This window comes from Neofelis nebulosa, chromosome 12 (assembly GCF_028018385.1).
Source record: "Neofelis nebulosa isolate mNeoNeb1 chromosome 12, mNeoNeb1.pri, whole genome shotgun sequence".
NCBI lineage: Eukaryota > Metazoa > Chordata > Mammalia > Carnivora > Felidae > Neofelis > Neofelis nebulosa.
In genome coordinates this window covers 2,315,818-2,330,982 of record NC_080793.1, presented here as the reverse complement: position 1 = coordinate 2,330,982, position 15,165 = coordinate 2,315,818, and the positions used below count along the sequence as shown (strand labels likewise).

The 15,165-nt window shown below is 64.3% G+C and overlaps 2 protein-coding genes across 6 annotated transcripts; one reads left to right on the top strand and one right to left on the bottom strand.

Moving 5' to 3' along the window:
• Positions 1 to 803: 803 nt before the first annotated feature.
• LOC131490816 (uncharacterized) lies at positions 804 to 5,295 on the bottom strand. 3 transcript variants are annotated; one of them, XM_058693281.1, is made up of 5 exons: positions 4,739 to 5,295; positions 2,609 to 4,487; positions 1,993 to 2,049; positions 1,580 to 1,688; positions 804 to 1,261 (listed from the first exon to the last, which is right to left on the bottom strand). In XM_058693281.1, exons 2-5 carry the CDS (start codon positions 3,065 to 3,067, stop codon positions 1,176 to 1,178), a joined length of 711 nt encoding a protein of 236 aa, XP_058549264.1. In that variant the 5' UTR covers positions 3,068 to 4,487; positions 4,739 to 5,295; the 3' UTR covers positions 804 to 1,175. The 3 variants fall into 3 exon arrangements, with proteins under 3 accessions (XP_058549264.1, XP_058549262.1, XP_058549263.1); XM_058693279.1 differs by having other exon boundaries at positions 804 to 1,688; XM_058693280.1 differs by having other exon boundaries at positions 804 to 1,688; positions 2,609 to 4,471.
• Positions 5,296 to 7,486: 2,191 nt separating this feature from the next.
• On the top strand, positions 7,487 to 14,934 carry SLC2A6 (solute carrier family 2 member 6). Of its 3 annotated transcripts, XR_009251306.1 has the most exons (11): positions 7,487 to 7,653; positions 8,170 to 8,332; positions 9,423 to 9,629; positions 10,226 to 10,325; positions 10,858 to 11,069; positions 11,453 to 11,605; positions 12,276 to 12,384; positions 12,809 to 12,994; positions 13,209 to 13,354; positions 14,059 to 14,500; positions 14,547 to 14,934. XR_009251306.1 is itself a non-coding variant. In XM_058693602.1 (10 exons), the coding sequence occupies exons 1-10, from the start codon at positions 7,562 to 7,564 to the stop codon at positions 14,212 to 14,214; spliced, it is 1,524 nt and encodes a 507-aa protein (XP_058549585.1). In that variant the 5' UTR covers positions 7,487 to 7,561; the 3' UTR covers positions 14,215 to 14,934. The 3 variants fall into 3 exon arrangements, 2 of the variants coding, with proteins under 2 accessions (XP_058549585.1, XP_058549586.1); XM_058693602.1 differs by having other exon boundaries at positions 14,059 to 14,934; XM_058693603.1 differs by lacking the exon at positions 8,170 to 8,332 and having other exon boundaries at positions 7,546 to 7,653; positions 14,059 to 14,934.
• The last annotated feature ends 231 nt before the right edge of the window (positions 14,935 to 15,165 follow it).

Here is a 15,165-nt window from a genome sequence, read left to right as displayed (position 1 = left end):
GTGGCCGTGTAGCCACAGGGACATAAGATCCTCACACGGGCACACATGCGGCATCTACGAGCATCACTGCGCACAGGCCAGGTCTGAGCGTCCGAGGCCGGACCCCCACCCTCCAAGCCTGACTGCTGTCCCTTGGCACCCCGCTCGGGCTCATGCTGTAGCCACACCTGCCGGTCACAGCCTCCTCCAACCCGGGACCAAGTCACTTCCCACCCTGGGGCCCTCAGAAGGACCTCCCTCCCCACGGCCTCCCCATCTGGCTGGCCCCACGTGTTTCTAAGCACTGAGCTCGGGTATCACCTCATGGTCAGGAGGCATGCCTGGTCCCCAAGCTGGGGACCTGAGCCTGCCCCCGTGTGCCGCGTAGCCCAGGTGCACTTCCGTCCATCCGTCCGTCTGTCCTGCCCCTGTCCACCCCGCAGTTTGGTGGACTTTCACTCCCCGAGTGGACCAGGAGCTCCCTCAGGGCAGGGCGGATATGGATCCCACTGCCCGCCTCGTATTCGAGAAGCTTTGGGGTATGAGTGGGCCGGGACCAAGCCAGCCTGTCAAGCAGGAAGTAGGGTCACTTTGTAAAAAGCCTTTTCCTCTCCTGCGAAACAGGAAAAGAAGCCCCCCCCCCCAACCCCCACCGCTGAACTTGCACAGGATGGCGTTCCAAAAGCACCAAAAGTGACAGCTGTAAATAAAGTCTCACTCACCCCAGCCCTCCCCCAGCTCGCCAGGCACCCCCAAACGTCCACCCCCGGGGGGCCTGGCCGCAGCTCAGCTCCCAGGTCCCCACTGCCCACCCCTGGGATGCCCTCGGGTCTCCCGATCGAACGTATTCTACGTCTTCAAAACCATCAGCAAAACACGACTCAAAATTCAGTCGTTGCTTTTGGCGGGACGTCCACGCGGCAGCACAGGGGCCGAAGATAAACTAGAGAGACACGGGGACGGCCAGGAAGGACAGAGCCAGACTGTCACCTACACACGGCGAGCCAGGAAGAGTCCCACCGTGCGACCAAATGTAACGTCATGCTTGAGCAAGCAAGGCGGCCGTGTGCTGGCCGGCTGCGTCCCCAGAGACGGCGCTGGCTGAGGCCGGCAGGGGACATGAACCCCAGGGCGTCTGGCCGGGGTGGGGGACCTGCGCTGACCCCTCCTGGCACCAGGCAGGGAGGGAGCTCACCTCAGCTGCTCAGATCAGACCGTGTCCATCTCCCAGGCAGCCGCCTTCTCTCCCGCAGGCCTCGGGTCCCCGCCTGCCACATGAGGGCTGACAACAGACGGGCCAGGTGACGAGCGCCCATCCAGGACCCCGGGCGTCCAGCTTGGGGCTCCGCCTGCACCTGCCTGTGCGGACCTCCCCGCTGTCCCCATGTACACGAGAAATAGAGGCTCATGGAGGGGAGTGGTTCACCAGATCTGCCCAGCAAGGACTCAGCCCCAGGCCGTCTGGGCACCCTGCCAGGCCCCCGAGGCCGGAGTGGGTGGGGGTCACAGCAGTGCCCTGAGCAGGGGGTTAGCCAGCGGGGCGGGGAGGGCCTCGCCCTGGCCTTTTCCTGTCCCCTATCAAGCCCGGAGCAGGACGTACCTGATAGTGTGGGTTGGCCGGCACCCCGAGAGGGTCCCCGAGAATATCCACCAGGAGTGTCCGGCCAGGTCTTCGGCGTGGCTCTCTGGGGCCTGGCCCCCAGGACTGGCTGCCGGAGTTATGAAGAAGGAGGCCCATCTGCTCACCTGCCGTCTGCGTGCCCCTCTGTCCCGGCTCCCCTCCCCCCCACCGCCCGTCACCCACAGTCCCCACTGGCTCTTGTGTTGTCACCTCACGGAGGACACGAGGCAGGAGGGCAGTGGTCGGGGTCCCAGGCCCCATGGCCACGCTGGGTCCCCGGCCGCTGCCCGGTTCCCTGTGACCCGGAGCCTCCACCTCTCACAGGGGGCCCGGCCAGGCCCCCAAACCTCTCTACTCAGGAAACGTGACCCTCCCTGGACACTCTCACCTACCCCTCTGGGCCAGAACTGATTCACTCGGTCACCTAACTGCAAGGACAGCTGGAGGACCTTTTAGGAAGGGGCAGAAAAGAACAGAGACAGTGGCGTCACCCCCCCCCCCGCCCCCCCGGCCCCCCGGCCCTCGCGGGCTGCGTGACCCCCCCCAAGGACGCCCGGCCGGAGAGCGGAGAGCGGCCCGTCTCCCACACGCTCTCTCCAACAGCAGCAGGGGAGACCCCCACCTGGAGCCTCGACGGGCCACTCACCCCCTCGCCCTGCAGACCCCCAGCGGCCCTCCACCAGGCTGGGCGGAAGGACGCCCACCTCGCTACTGCACACGCTCCTGCAGGGAGGCCACGGGGACTAAGCACACAGGCGCACACCTACACAGGTAGGCTGCCCGCCCCCAGCGACGCTGACAGCCTGCTCAGGAGCGGTCGGCCAGCCCCACCCCAGGCCCCAGGCCCATCGTGTCACCCTTGGCGATGGGCAACCCACCCGAAGCATATACTTTCTTCACCTCAGGCATCTGGCTGCCCCGGTATCCCTGGAAGTCGGTGGGGGGGGGGGGGGGGAGGGTGGGCGGGAGGCAGGAGCCGGGGCAGGAAAAACCCCAAGTGGAACCCACGGCATTTATAAAACCGGTCCCTGAACGGGATCCTCCTCGCAGGTGCAGTTCCCGGAGTTTGTGGCCCCAGCAGAGCCCTGCCCCTGCCACACGCTGGGCCTGCAGGACAGGAAGTGAAGTGGGACAAAGGAGGGCAGTCTCAAAGTCACTGTGCCGGCGGTCAGGCCTCCCGACCCCGGTAGCAGGTGGGGGGTCAGCTGACAAGCAGAGCTCCCGAGAGCCGCCCCGAGGTGCTGCTGACAGGTCAGGAAGGCTACTGTCCAGCCCCCAGGCCTCGGCTCCCTCACCCCCAGCTGAAGTGCCCACCCCCACTTTTTCAAGAAGCCCCTCCAGACCTCCAGGATCCACCTCCACACCCCTCCACCCGGGAAGTCTCTGAGGCCCCCAGAGCCCCCACTCACTCCCCACCTGCCCTCTCCACTGGGCTGAATCCACGCAGCGGTGGGGGACAGAGGGCATCTGCCGCTCCCGGCACACCAGCCTGGACACACAGGTGCGTGCTTTGACTCTGAGAAGCCAGAGGAGCAGGGAAAAGAAACGTCACCCCCGGGGAGGAAGTCTGTGGTTGGGGCTCGCCCCAGAGGCCTTCCCTTCCCCGGGGAGGGCCAGCCCCGAGCTCTCTGGGCGCCCCCGCCCCGTCCACCTTCCCGTGTCTGGCACATGGTGTCTTGATAAGTATTTGTTCAATGAGGACAGAGGGGTCCTGGTGCCTCCCGGTCCTAACCTGAAGGTCCCACGCCCCTCCCATCCTCAGCAACGCGTGCCTTCCTTTGTCAAGGTCCAGGACGGGGCCACCATGGCGCAGCAAGACTCCAGTGACCCTGGGCAGTGTGACCCATCACCACTGCCCCCCCGATGTACACAATTCTCTCCCACCCCCTCCTCCCCCTTCCTGAGGATATTTTTGGGGTAAAATTATAGATACAGAAATGAAAGGAACGAAGATAAATAGCAAATAGTAAAAGAAGCTCTCTCTAAGTAACAGGACTTGTGCTTAATCCATAATCTCAAATGTTTTTCCAGTTTGAAGAATAAAATACCCTCACCTCCTCTGCCCTGAGGAACCCCCAAAGGGATCGCACAGCAGATGGTGCAATTCTCACTTCAGCCAGCAGGTGGCGGGCCAAGACCACATGGACCGGCACAACCCTTCGTGGACAGAGCCCGGGCTGGAACGCTCATTTCTGGACTCCCTTTGATTTCGTTCCACAAATTCCCAGGGATCACCTGGCTTTATTTGCAGCACCCGGATGGTCGTGCAAAGATGGGGACTCCAGCCCTGCGGCAAACCTGGATGAGGTGGATTTGAGCCCCATCTGCTGCAGCACTTTCTGGGGCCCCAGGCTCTTAGCCCACCACCTGCGGCCATCTGGAGGGGTGAGCCTCCAGCAGTGACGTTGGAAAGCAGAGACTAGGGCTCCCCTGGGTTCCCGCTCTCCAGTGGGGGGGGGCCTTGGGGTCCTCCTGGGGGTCCCACGGGGGCTGCCATAGACAGAGGCCACAAGTTTTCCCCCCACTCTTACCCTCAACTCCCCACCTCTGCAGACCCCCACCCTCCAGCCCCATCCCTGGATCTGCTCCTGGAGCTCCACTCCTGACTCCTGCCCAGCCCGGCCAACAGATACCCCACCCTCTGCCTCGGAGGCCACAGCAGCAGCAGACTCAGAGGGGCCTGTGTTACACCAGCCAGGCCAAGAGCAGGAGGAACACCAGGACCAGGGCTGCGGCCAGGGTCACAGAGGGCACCAGGTCCGAGTCCTCGGGACCAAGGATGGCATCTCCAAGGGCATGGTGGAGGGCGGCAGGGGCACCAGACAGCTGGGTGTCAGCGACCTTCTCTCTGGGGGGCCCTGGCCGGCCCATCTGTGGGAAGGGGGACCTGAGGGACAGGAATTCCTCTGGGAAGCGTCCCACTCTCTGCCTGGCCGTCCCATCCCTCTCCTCTGGGAGGCCCTCCAGACATAGCAGGTGACCAGAGGTCCCCGAGGTGACCCTGGGCAGTGACTCCCTGAGCCTCAGTTTTCTCCACTGTAAAACCGGGATGCCAAAGGCCACCAGGGAGGACAGGGACCAGATGAGACAGTAGCGCCTGGGTTATTGGCATCTCCTCCCGCCCCCCCCCCCCCTTACCTTCTCTCTTGAGACGACTGGGGCTGGAAAGTCAGGTTCGGCACCACAGCCCCCGAGACCTTTGCCCTTGTGCCAGGGGATCTGGAATGCAGCTCTGCTGGTTTCTTGGGCACTTAGAAGCCTAGGACTCATCTGGGGGGAACTTTGTCAAACTGCAGGAGAAGCCCCATCAAGGCCTGCCAGCTGCCCTCTGCCCACACAGTGGCTGGGGCGGTGGGCACCAGATTACATCCGTTTTACAGTTGAGAAAACCCAGGTTCAGAGAAGGAAGCACCTCCCTGGAGCAGGGTTCCCGAGAAGCCCCAGAGGTTGGCAGAGGCAGTCACAGCATCCTGGGTCCTCTTGGACCTCAGGCTCCTCGTCTGCACAGGGGCAGACTGTGCATGAACTGGTTTGCTAAGCTCCAGCACCCAGGATCGGCCAGGGATGGAGACAGCCCAGGAGTCGGAGGTGGTCTCCACCCAGCCCCTCCCCACCCCAGGCAGCTCTGCAGGACGTTTACCTTCTGGCCAGGGCAGGAGGCGGCTCCCACACCCAGGACCGGCCACGTTCTCCAGTGCAGGCAGCAACCAGTGGCAGCTTGATTGGATCAACTAGGGAACCTTCTTCGAAAGAACCCACCCTCCTTGGGGCCTCCCTCGGGGAGGGGTTGGAGATGGGGGGCGGGGAAATGAGGGACCGGCCCCTGCTGTGGGTGTGTCTGGGCCAGAGAGGGGAAGCAGAATGGGTGCTCCCACCCCCAGACAAGTGCTCTCTGCTTCTTCTGAGCGGACAACTCCCTGAGGGGGCTGGAAGGGGCTCAGGAAATTGAGCAGGGACCTCTTGGCACCCCTATGTGCCTGCGCCGTGCCAGGCACGGGAAGGGGGGCGGGGGGGGGGGGGAGGAGGAGAGCCCCACCCCGTCCCAGAGGCCAGGTCCCCAAGCATCCCATCTAGGGCAGGCCCAGGTGGCAAGAGAGAAGGCCCAAGTGACCCAGTGAGGGAGATGGTAGTTAAAAGAGGTCCGAGGACCAGAGAAACATCCTTGGTGGAGGAAATCATCCTTTAAAGACAAAGATGGTCATTGAATCACTAATTTTAAAAGCAAACATGTTTGAAATAGCCTTAATGCCCATGACAGAAGATTCCTGAACAAACTCGGGTTATATCTCAATTGGTAAAATACGGTTACAAGGCTTGTGCAACACCAGCGATGAGTCACCATTTATTGGGTGCTGGATCCAAAGCCTATGTCCTTTACGGCAATAAAAGGCTTAAAATACGTAAAGTGGTCACACAGTTGTATAGACACACAACGAAAATAATGGGAAAATGTGAAGATTAGACGCAGGTGGGGAAAGACACGGAAATGCCAGCAGGGTGATGGATGGGGCTTTCCGGAGCCTGTTTTTCCTGTGGGTCTACTAGTTGGATTTCCATAGTAAAAGGGAATTGTACCTTTTTTTCTTTTAACGTTTATCTGTTTATTTTTGAGAGAGAGCAAGCATTTGTGCGCGAGCACAAGAGAGGCGGAGAGAATCTCAAGCAGACACAGCTCGATGCCACAACCCGAATGTGAGATGGAGACCTGAGCCGCAGTCGAGTCCTACCCTTAACTGACTGAGCAGCCCAGGCACCCCTATATAACACCTTTTTCAAACAACTCACTGTTATAATAGCTAGAACTTGGAAATAACCTAAATGTTCAACAACAAAGGATCAGTTCAAACATAACACGGGGCCCGGCCGGGCAGCAGGAGGGGGTGGGATCCAGCCCCTCCCGGAAAAAGCCCACAGGGAGCAGCGGGCCCCAGTGACTGTGCTGTTGTTGGAGGGTGAGCTTCCTGGGATATTCAGTTTCTGCTTTTCTTATCTTGTAATTTTATCTTATTACCTGGATGATTCTCAACAAGCCGTTTATTCCTGCAATCAAAAAAGACCAGAAACGGGGAAAATGCAAGTCTCTGCCGCCGGAGCCACCACCCTCTCTTCTCTAGGTCACACACACACACACACACACACACACACACTGGCTGTCGGGGATGCGGTTCAGCCCGAATGCACCTCGTCCCTGGAGGGGAGGAAGCAGGGCCAGCGGTGACTCAGGACGCGAGGTAGCAGGGTCAGAGTCCTGCCTTCGCTGGAGACCAGGGTTCTCCCTGTGACCTTGGCGAGTCGCTGCGCCCCTCGGGGCTCGGTTCCTCCGGCCTGTAGGAGCCACGGGAGCCGGACCCGAGGGTGGGCCGCAGTCCCCGCACATGTGCACACGGACGAATCCGCAGGGGCTCTGCCTCCAGGCCCCGCAAGGCTGTCGAGTCTCCTCCTTGGGCGCGGGGTGCCCATCCTCAGGGCCAGCCCAGGGGGTCCTCGGGGGCTCACGAGGCACGGGTGACGCCCATTTGAAGCCCAGCCACGCCCCCACGCCCCCGGCCAGAGCTCCGCGCCCCAGTCCGCGCCCCGCCCCCAGGGCCGCGCCGCCGGAAAGCCCCAACGGAGCCCTGCCCCCGGCACCCGCCCCGCCCCCGGGCTCCGGCCCCGGGAAAGCCCGGCCGGGCCCCGCACCCCGCCCCGTCCCCGGGTCCGCGCCCCGGGAAAGCCCGGCCGGGCCCCGCACCGCGCCCGCGCCCAGCCCCGGCACCCGAGCATCCGCACGGCTCGCGGCTGCCCCATTGGCCCGCGCCCGCTCCGCAGGGCCGCCTGGCAGCCAATGGCGGCCGAGGGGCGGGGCTGCGGCCCGGGCCGGATGCTCGGCGCCGCTGCGGCCCGACGCGCCTCCCGGCCGGAGCTGTCCCCCAGCACCCGGCCACTCGGCGGCGGCACGGACACCGCCAGGAGGGGCCGGCCATGCAGGAGCCGCTGCTGGGGGCCGAGGGCCCGGACTATGACACCTTCCCTGAGAAGTCGTCCCCGTCGCCGGGGGAGAGGACGCGAGTCGGGTGAGAGTCGCTGGGCACGGGGGCTGCGGGCGGGGGCTGGCTTCCGCCTTGGGCCTTCTCTGACCTTCCATGAGTGTCCACCAAGGCTCCATCTGGTCCCCTCCTGCCCCCAGACACCCTCGTTTTATTTAAGGAGCTGCCCCCCCCACCCCCCCTCGGACTGGGCCCAGCCCCCAACTGCCTCAGATAGGGTGAGTGAAAGCCAGAGAGGGCGAGGGGCTTGCCTAAGGTCACACGGCAAGCTTCAGTGGCAAAGCTGGCGGCAGAAACCAAGCCTCCTCTTCTAGAGAAGAGTGCTCCTTCACCCGTGTCTCAGCCACGGGGATGGGCTTTGGGGACCGTCCTGGGGAATTCTCCAAACGAGATGACACTCAGGCTCCGGGAGCTGGCAGTCTGGCCCTGGAGCCAGCCCTCGCCAAGCGCTGCCCTCACAGCCCGAGTGGGCAGCCATTGTTCAGCAGTTGGGGGAGGAGGAACTCAAAGACCTCATCGTTCTGCCCACCCCCCCCCCACCAGGGCCCCACAGAACAAGAGGGTGTTCCTGGCTACCTTTGCCGCCGTGCTGGGCAATTTCAGCTTTGGGTACGCCCTGGTCTACACGTCCCCTGTCATCCCTGCTCTGGAGCTGTCCTTGGACCCAGACCTGAGGCTGACCAAAACCCAGGCATCCTGGTTTGGGGTAAGAGCCATGCTCTGAGCTGGAGGTGGGCAGGGCAGAGTGAGCAGGGACCCACGAAGCCAGGGACGCCCAAAATCTCAGGCGTGGGGCCCCCTCTAGGGCCCTGGTCTTCCCCCTCCCCCATCCACCCCAATCACGCTGGGCCACAGGAGGGGCAGTGGGTGAGTGAGGCCAGATGATGGCTCTGAAATAGAAGGAGGAAGTGAGAGCTGAAGGAGAAGGTGTGGGAAGGAACAAGTGGGGAGGTGCCCCTCCAGGTCTCACCCCTGGGGGGTTGAGGGCTCCCCAGACTGCCCCCGCCACCCACAGCCGGGCTGTCACAGCAGAGCAGACGCCTCTCTGGATGATGGGGGACAGGGCATCAGATGCCGATGGAAAGAGGTGCCAGCTGGGGCGAGGGGGGTCCCAGGACAGAGTGTGGGCGAGTGGAAGGGAAGAGCAGAGGCCCCAAGAGTCCCAGAATTCCAGAATCACAATCTTAGCAGCCTCACATGTACAATGACAACATAGGAGCTAAGATAATACCCATTGTGTGCCGAGCACTTAGTATGCGCCAGGGGTGTTCTGGATACTTTACGTGAGAGCTGGTTAACTCCCGGGGCCAACCCTAAGCGTGGGTACTCCTGCCCCCCCCCCCATAAAACAGCTAACAAAACTGAGGCTCATATAGACCAAGCAATGTGCCCAAGTCACTGACCGGATCCTACTCACTCCACTCCACAGGGAATCCAAGAATCCCCAAGTCTAAAAATGCCAGGGGCTTTAGGTCATAGAATACTCCCGTCTGCTATACTCTAGTATCAGACTTTTAAGCGTTCAGCTGAGCAGAAACACCATGGACACACGGCCACACGGCCCCACATCCTCTGCAGAGCAGGCCTCCCTACGGTGGCACCTCTTAAGAAATGGCTATGCACATGCCGCTTGTACACGCCTGGAGATGGGAGGCTCACTACCATTCAGGGCCTGAGTCCTGCACCCCAGCATCCCACGGTCAGCCTGGAAAAGCAGCTGCCTCTAGGCTCTGATGGGGGGTGGGGCGGGAGTGCGGGGTGCCCACACACGTCTGCCGTGCACTCCTTTCCTGCAGTCTGTTTTCACCTTGGGCGCGGCGGCTGGGGGCCTCAGTGCCATGGTCCTCAATGACCTCCTGGGCCGGAAGCTCAGCATCATGTTCTCAGCCGTACCCTCGGCAGCTGGCTACGCACTCATGGCAGGCGCCCACGGCTTCTGGATGCTGCTGCTGGGGAGGACAATGACAGGCTTCGCCGGGGGGCTCACAGCTGCCTGCATCCCGGTAAGGCCAGGACCGCCCCTCACTGCCTCGGCACCGAGTTGGCCCCCGTGTAGCTAAAGCCTCCTGACCCTCGAGCCATCTGGTCAGTGGGGGTTGTGTTTGCCAGGGAGCCTCAGCTTACCTCCACCAGGGCAACCCATTTCAGGGAAATCGGGCCCTAGCTGACCTCACTCTGGACTCCCCATAGTTCCTACCCCATTTCCTGACAGTCGGGCACATTGCTCAATTGGAGAAAATCTGCACGAAGCAAGGGGGGAAGGGGAAGTGTCTGCCCCGAGCCGTCCCTCGGACTCCTCCCACAGCTCCCCACGCTCCATGTCGGGCCCAGGCGAGCCCAGAAGGGGGCAGAGGTGCCCGGGGGCGGGGGCGGAACCAGAGTCTGCTCCAGTTCCCAACCTCAGGCCACCCATTTTCAGAGCCGAGTGCCTCTGCCCACTTGACGGGGAAACGGACTGAGCCCCGGTCAGGATAAGAACCCCACCTGAAGCCCCCGCTTCTCAGCTCCCGAGGTTCACATGGGCCACCTCTCCCGTCTCGGGCCGGGCCCCGGAGCCTAAACTCTCACCAGAGGCCGTGCGGCCCGATGTGTCTTGCAGGTGTACGTGTCTGAGATTGCTCCCCCGGGTGTTCGTGGGGCCCTGGGGGCCACGCCCCAGCTCATGGCAGTATTCGGGTCACTGTCCCTCTACGCCCTTGGCAAGTATTGTCCAGATGAGCGATGAGCACCTCCCGTGTGCAGGCGGGCGGGTAACAGGGCGCCGCTGCTGAGCAGCCGTGGGTGGAAAGGCAGCGAATGTGCCCCAGAGCAAACCCCGAGCTGGGGGACAAGATACTTGCGCAGCCGGCACTGGGCTGTGTACCTCTAGGCAACGCTCTGCCTCTCTCTGGTCACATGGGAAGCCCATACGGAAAAGAGAGCAGGGTACATCCGGTTGAGGTGGGGTGGGGGTTCGGAGATAGTAGCCCGGGGCCTTGCCTGCTCCGTCTACCCCCGCCGTCACCCCGCCGTGGCCCTTGAGACACTCCGAGAACCTCCTTCAGGCCAAGCCATCCCTGTAGCCCCTCCTGGTTTAGACCGCGGAGGCCTGAGGCAAGCAGGGTAGGCTTCCCGTAGGAGACGGCCCTGGGACTAGCGCTTGAGGACAGAGCAGGTCGCTCAGAGGCATCGATAGGAGGGGACTGGACGTGTAGCCTGGACGCCGGCCGCTCACCCCGTCGTCACCTCCAGGCCTCCTGCTGCCGTGGCGCTGGCTGGCTGTGGCCGGGGAAGGGCCTGTGCTCGTCATGACCCTGTTGCTCAGCTTCATGCCCAACTCCCCCCGCTTCCTGCTGTCGCGGGGCAGGGACTCGGAGGCGCTGCGGGCGCTGGCCTGGCTGCGCGGGGCCGACACCGACATCCGCTGGGAGTTCTCGCAGATCCAGGACAACGTCCAGAGACAGGTGCGGGAGGGTGGGTGCGAGGCCCTGGGTGGTGCAGCCGGCCACTGGGCCCGAGACTTGGCGGCTCGTCCAGGGGGAGGGGGTGGGGGGAGACGGCGGATCCCACCTCCGAGAACGAGGGGAAGGGGAGGCGTTGCCACGACCCAGAGCACGTGCTCCGCGCTGCCGATGCCCGGGCACCCAGAGGTGCTGACCAGCGAACATCTGCCTTGTCCCACCCGCTCCCCCAAGAGCCTGGGGTTGGGGGGAGGGGGGCGGGCGGGGGTCTGTGGCCTCGGTGCCCAGGGTCTTTTCCTGGAGGAAGGGAGAAGGGAGTCCAGGGCAGGGTGGGGCCTGCCGGAGGGGCGGGCGCAGCCGCCTCAGGAGCAGCTTCACGTTGGCAGAGCACCCGCGTGTCGTGGGCCGAGGCCCGGAGCCCCCACGTGTACCGGCCCATCGCCATCGCCTTGCTGATGCGCTTCCTGCAGCAGCTGACGGGCATCACGCCCATCCTTGTCTACCTGCAGCCCATCTTCGAAAGCACCGCCGTCCTGCTGGTGAGACCCGGGCCCCTCCCCGCCCCAGCTCTGCCCCCCGTGTCCCCGCGGGCCGTCCCTTACCCAGCACCTGCTCCGCACCTCGGGTCGGGGCGCATGCGCCGTGTGGAGCCCGCCGGGGTCTCTCCGCTGTTGTTGTGCCCTGCACCTGTTCTCGGAAGAACGTTTGCGAGTAACCTCACGTGTCTTAAGCCAGACGGGATCGCAGAGGAACCCGCTGTATAGAAACGCAGAGAGAGCCCTGGGGGGGGGGGGGCCCGTGGACCCCCAGGTTCAGAGCATCTGCCACGCCCCTGCAGACCTCAGCTTCCGCCTCTGTAGAAAGGAGATAGCAGAGAGGGGGCCTCCGTCGGCCCGTCCTGGGCTCAAAGGGAGATGAGATTTAGAGATTAGTGACAGTGCAGTCCCACGAGTCACCGTGATGCCCGGACTCTCTGCTGGGCTCGGGGGCGGGGGCGGGGGCGGCAGTTGCGTGCGCCCCGGCTGAGGGGGCCCGGCCGGGTGAGCAGAGGAAGTGCCCGGCACATGGTACGTGCCGGGCGGCCCAACGCTCCGAAGGAGGTGTGGCCACGGCTTGGCGTCTGAGCGCCCTGCAGCGCCGTGTGCGGGACGGGTGGGACAGGAGCAGCAGGCCGGGGTCCCTCAGCCCCCGGTGGCTCCCTCCCTGCAGCCCCCGAAGGATGATGCAGCCATCGTGGGGGCCGTGAGGCTCTTCTCCGTGCTGATTGCCGCCCTCACCATGGACCTGGCTGGCCGCAAGGTCCTGCTCTTTGTCTCAGGTGAGCACCGGCCTGGCCCCTGCACTGGCCCACTCCTCCCGCAGCGGCCGATCGTGTGCCGGCCCCCCCCCCGCCCCCCGTGACTGGGAGCCCCGGGGCGAAGGGGGGGGGGGGGATGGCTGGGTCAGACCTGCCCTGCTGGCCCTGCCCCCACCAGCGCCCAGCACAGGGCCTGGCAGCCACGAGCTGCTCCAGAAAGACCTGCCGGGGCTTAGGTGAGCAAACGAGCCAGTCGTGAGCCACACGGTGGGTGTGACAGCAGCTCACACGCGGGCAGGGTCAGAGCTCTGCAGGAAGTGTCCGGTCGCAGACGGGCCACGACGGCGGCCTGGATGAGAAATGGGCCGCACGGGGTGCAGGGTGCTGAGGAAGCACCGGGCCCAGACAGTCCCGGCCCCTCCGAGGGCCACCGGTCTGTCCACAGCCACCATCATGTTTGCTGCCAACCTGACGCTGGGGCTGTATGTCCACCTCGGTCCAAAGCCTCCGACTCCCAACAGCACCGTGGAGCTCGAGAGTGTGCCCTTGGGGGGCACGGAGCAGCCCCTGGCCGCACCCACCAGCTACCTTACCCTGGTGCCCCTGGTGGCCACCATGCTCTTCATCATGGGTAGGTGTGGCAGTGACCCTACCAGGATGGGCGGGGGGGGGGGGGGGGGGGGGGCCGGGAGGGCCAGCTAGAGAGGGGCTGTCTGGGGCTTAGGTGTGGGGGACGTGCTAGGGCACGGGCAGGGCACCGCTGTCCTGGTCTGTCGGGGTGGTTGGGGAGGGGTCTCGGCAGCTCAGTGGAGGCAGAAGAGGCCCCATGTCCCCTGTGTCGGCAGGCTACGCCATGGGCTGGGGGCCCATCACCTGGCTCCTAATGTCTGAGATCCTGCCCCTGCAAGCCCGCGGGGTGGCCTCGGGGCTCTGCGTGCTGGTCAGCTGGCTCACCGCCTTCGCCCTCACCAAGTCCTTCCTGCTGGTGGTGGTGAGTGCCGGGGGCTGAGCTCAGGGCTTCAATGGCACGGCCTCTAAGTGCCACACACGTCCTCCCGGGCCGGGGCGACCAAGCCCAGAAGGCCGCACTTGTCCACATGGCAGTTTGGGTCTCTCAGCATGGATCTCTGCTGGTCAGCCCACATCCGGCTCGGTGCCCGCTTCCCCCATGCCACACACACACACACACACACACACACACACTTGGTTCAAACCCCTCCCCGGGCAGCTCGGCCGGTGCCTACCCTGGTGGAGCCAGTGGGTCAGGGCAGGGTCGGGGGAACCCAGAGCGAGCACAGCCCCAGCAGAGAGGCACGGACGAGCTTGGGGCAAGGCAGGGGGGCGTGTGGAGTGCGCTCCCAGCCAGGCTGTGGTGGCAGCACCGGGCCGCGAGGGAGAGAGGTGGGCGGGGGGGGGGGGGGGGGGGGAGCGGTCTGAGCCGAGGCTGAGATCAGAGGTCCGGGCCCCAGGTCCAGGCCCGGGCAGGCTGCTGCCCTCAAGTGGAGGAAGTCCTCGGGGCCCGGCACCACGGGGAGGCCGCCCCAGACCTGAGGGCCTGGGGGGCGGGACTTGGGGGGAATGGCTAAAGCATTTGCAGTTCCTGCGGGAGGCTGTGGAGCCCAGAGAGGCCTGCTGGGATAAGCAGGGGCGTGCTGGGAGCCCCCGTGTGACCAGGCATTCCCTCCATGTCCCCAGAATGCCTCTGGCCTCCAGGTGCCTTTCTTCTTCTTTGCTGTCATCTGCTTGGTCAACCTGCTGTTCACCGGCTGCTGCGTGCCTGAGACCAAGGGCCGGTCGTTGGAGCAGATCGAGTCCTTCTTCCGCACTGGGAGGAGGTCCTTCCTGCACTAGGTCAGGGTCCCCACCTGGGAGGGGCCAAGCACGGGATGCCGGGCCTCTGTGCTGGCCACAAGCCTGAACCCCAAGCCCAGGGGGCGACAGCAACATGCCATCAGACAGAGCCCAGGACCAGACAGAAGCACGACAGGCCCCCCCCCCCCGCCCCCCGAGTGCGCTTCTGGCTCTGGGCAGGCCGGGCCCCAGCCTGGGCCCCAGCTCAGCCGTGCCGCACGCTCGTCGGCCAAGACCTGCTGGCAGAGGAGACAGCCATGGGCCGCAGGGGAGTACATGGCCCGGGGTCCAGGACGAAGCCGGGGCTGAGCAGGAGGAGTACACAGCCCGAGGTCCAGGACCAGGCCCTGCTGGGTGACCCCAGGGCCTTGGCGCTTACTCAGGCTCAGAGGATTCCCCCACACAGGGCTGCAATGAGGACAGAGCCAGGCAGGGCAAGGGGCAGTGGACAGGTCCACACAAGGACGTCGTCGTGCCATTTTGTTCTGATCACTTGAGCGTCCTAACCACAGGGAGGAAGACAGATCTGCACTTCTGAAAGCTGTGGATGCCACAGAGAACATTCTGGACTCCCAGGCCAGGGCACAAAGCCCAATACAGACCTTCCTCCTATACCCACCCGATCTCTGGGAACAGGGCTCTTAAGTGCCCCTGTCTGTAAACCATGTTCACCCCGTTTGTAAAAATAAATCAGGCTCTGGGCCCTGGCGTGGAAGGGAACGGGGTCTGTTGTAGGTGGGGGAGCCCACGCAGCAGCCAGGCTCGGCCAGACCCAAACTCTCAGCCAAGGCTACCATGGCCTAATGCCCCAGGCAAAGCCCGCTTTGTGGGGTCACAGGGAGGCAGAGAGAAGGGGCAAGGCAGCCTGGGAGGGACAGCCTGGCCACGCGACGGCCCCATCCCACAGGCTCCGGACCTTCCTGGCTGCGTGACCCCGACAAGCCACTTGCC

Coding starts and splice junctions, on each gene's coding strand:
- LOC131490816 (XM_058693279.1), bottom strand. CDS start 3,067: ATGCCCTCTGTCCCCCACCGCTGCGTGGATTCAGCCCAGTGGAGAGGG. Junction 2,050..2,608: donor GGACCGGTTTTATAAATGCC/GTGGGTTCCACT, acceptor CCTTCCTAAAAG/GTCCTCCAGCTGTCCTTGCA. Junction 1,689..1,992: donor ATCAGTTCTGGCCCAGAGGG/GTAGGTGAGAGT, acceptor TAACTCCGGCAG/CCAGTCCTGGGGGCCAGGCC.
- SLC2A6 (XM_058693602.1), top strand. CDS start 7,562: ATGCAGGAGCCGCTGCTGGGGGCCGAGGGCCCGGACTATGACACCTTC. Junction 8,333..9,422: donor CCCAGGCATCCTGGTTTGGG/GTAAGAGCCATG, acceptor CCTTTCCTGCAG/TCTGTTTTCACCTTGGGCGC. Junction 12,995..13,208: donor CACCATGCTCTTCATCATGG/GTAGGTGTGGCA, acceptor CTGTGTCGGCAG/GCTACGCCATGGGCTGGGGG.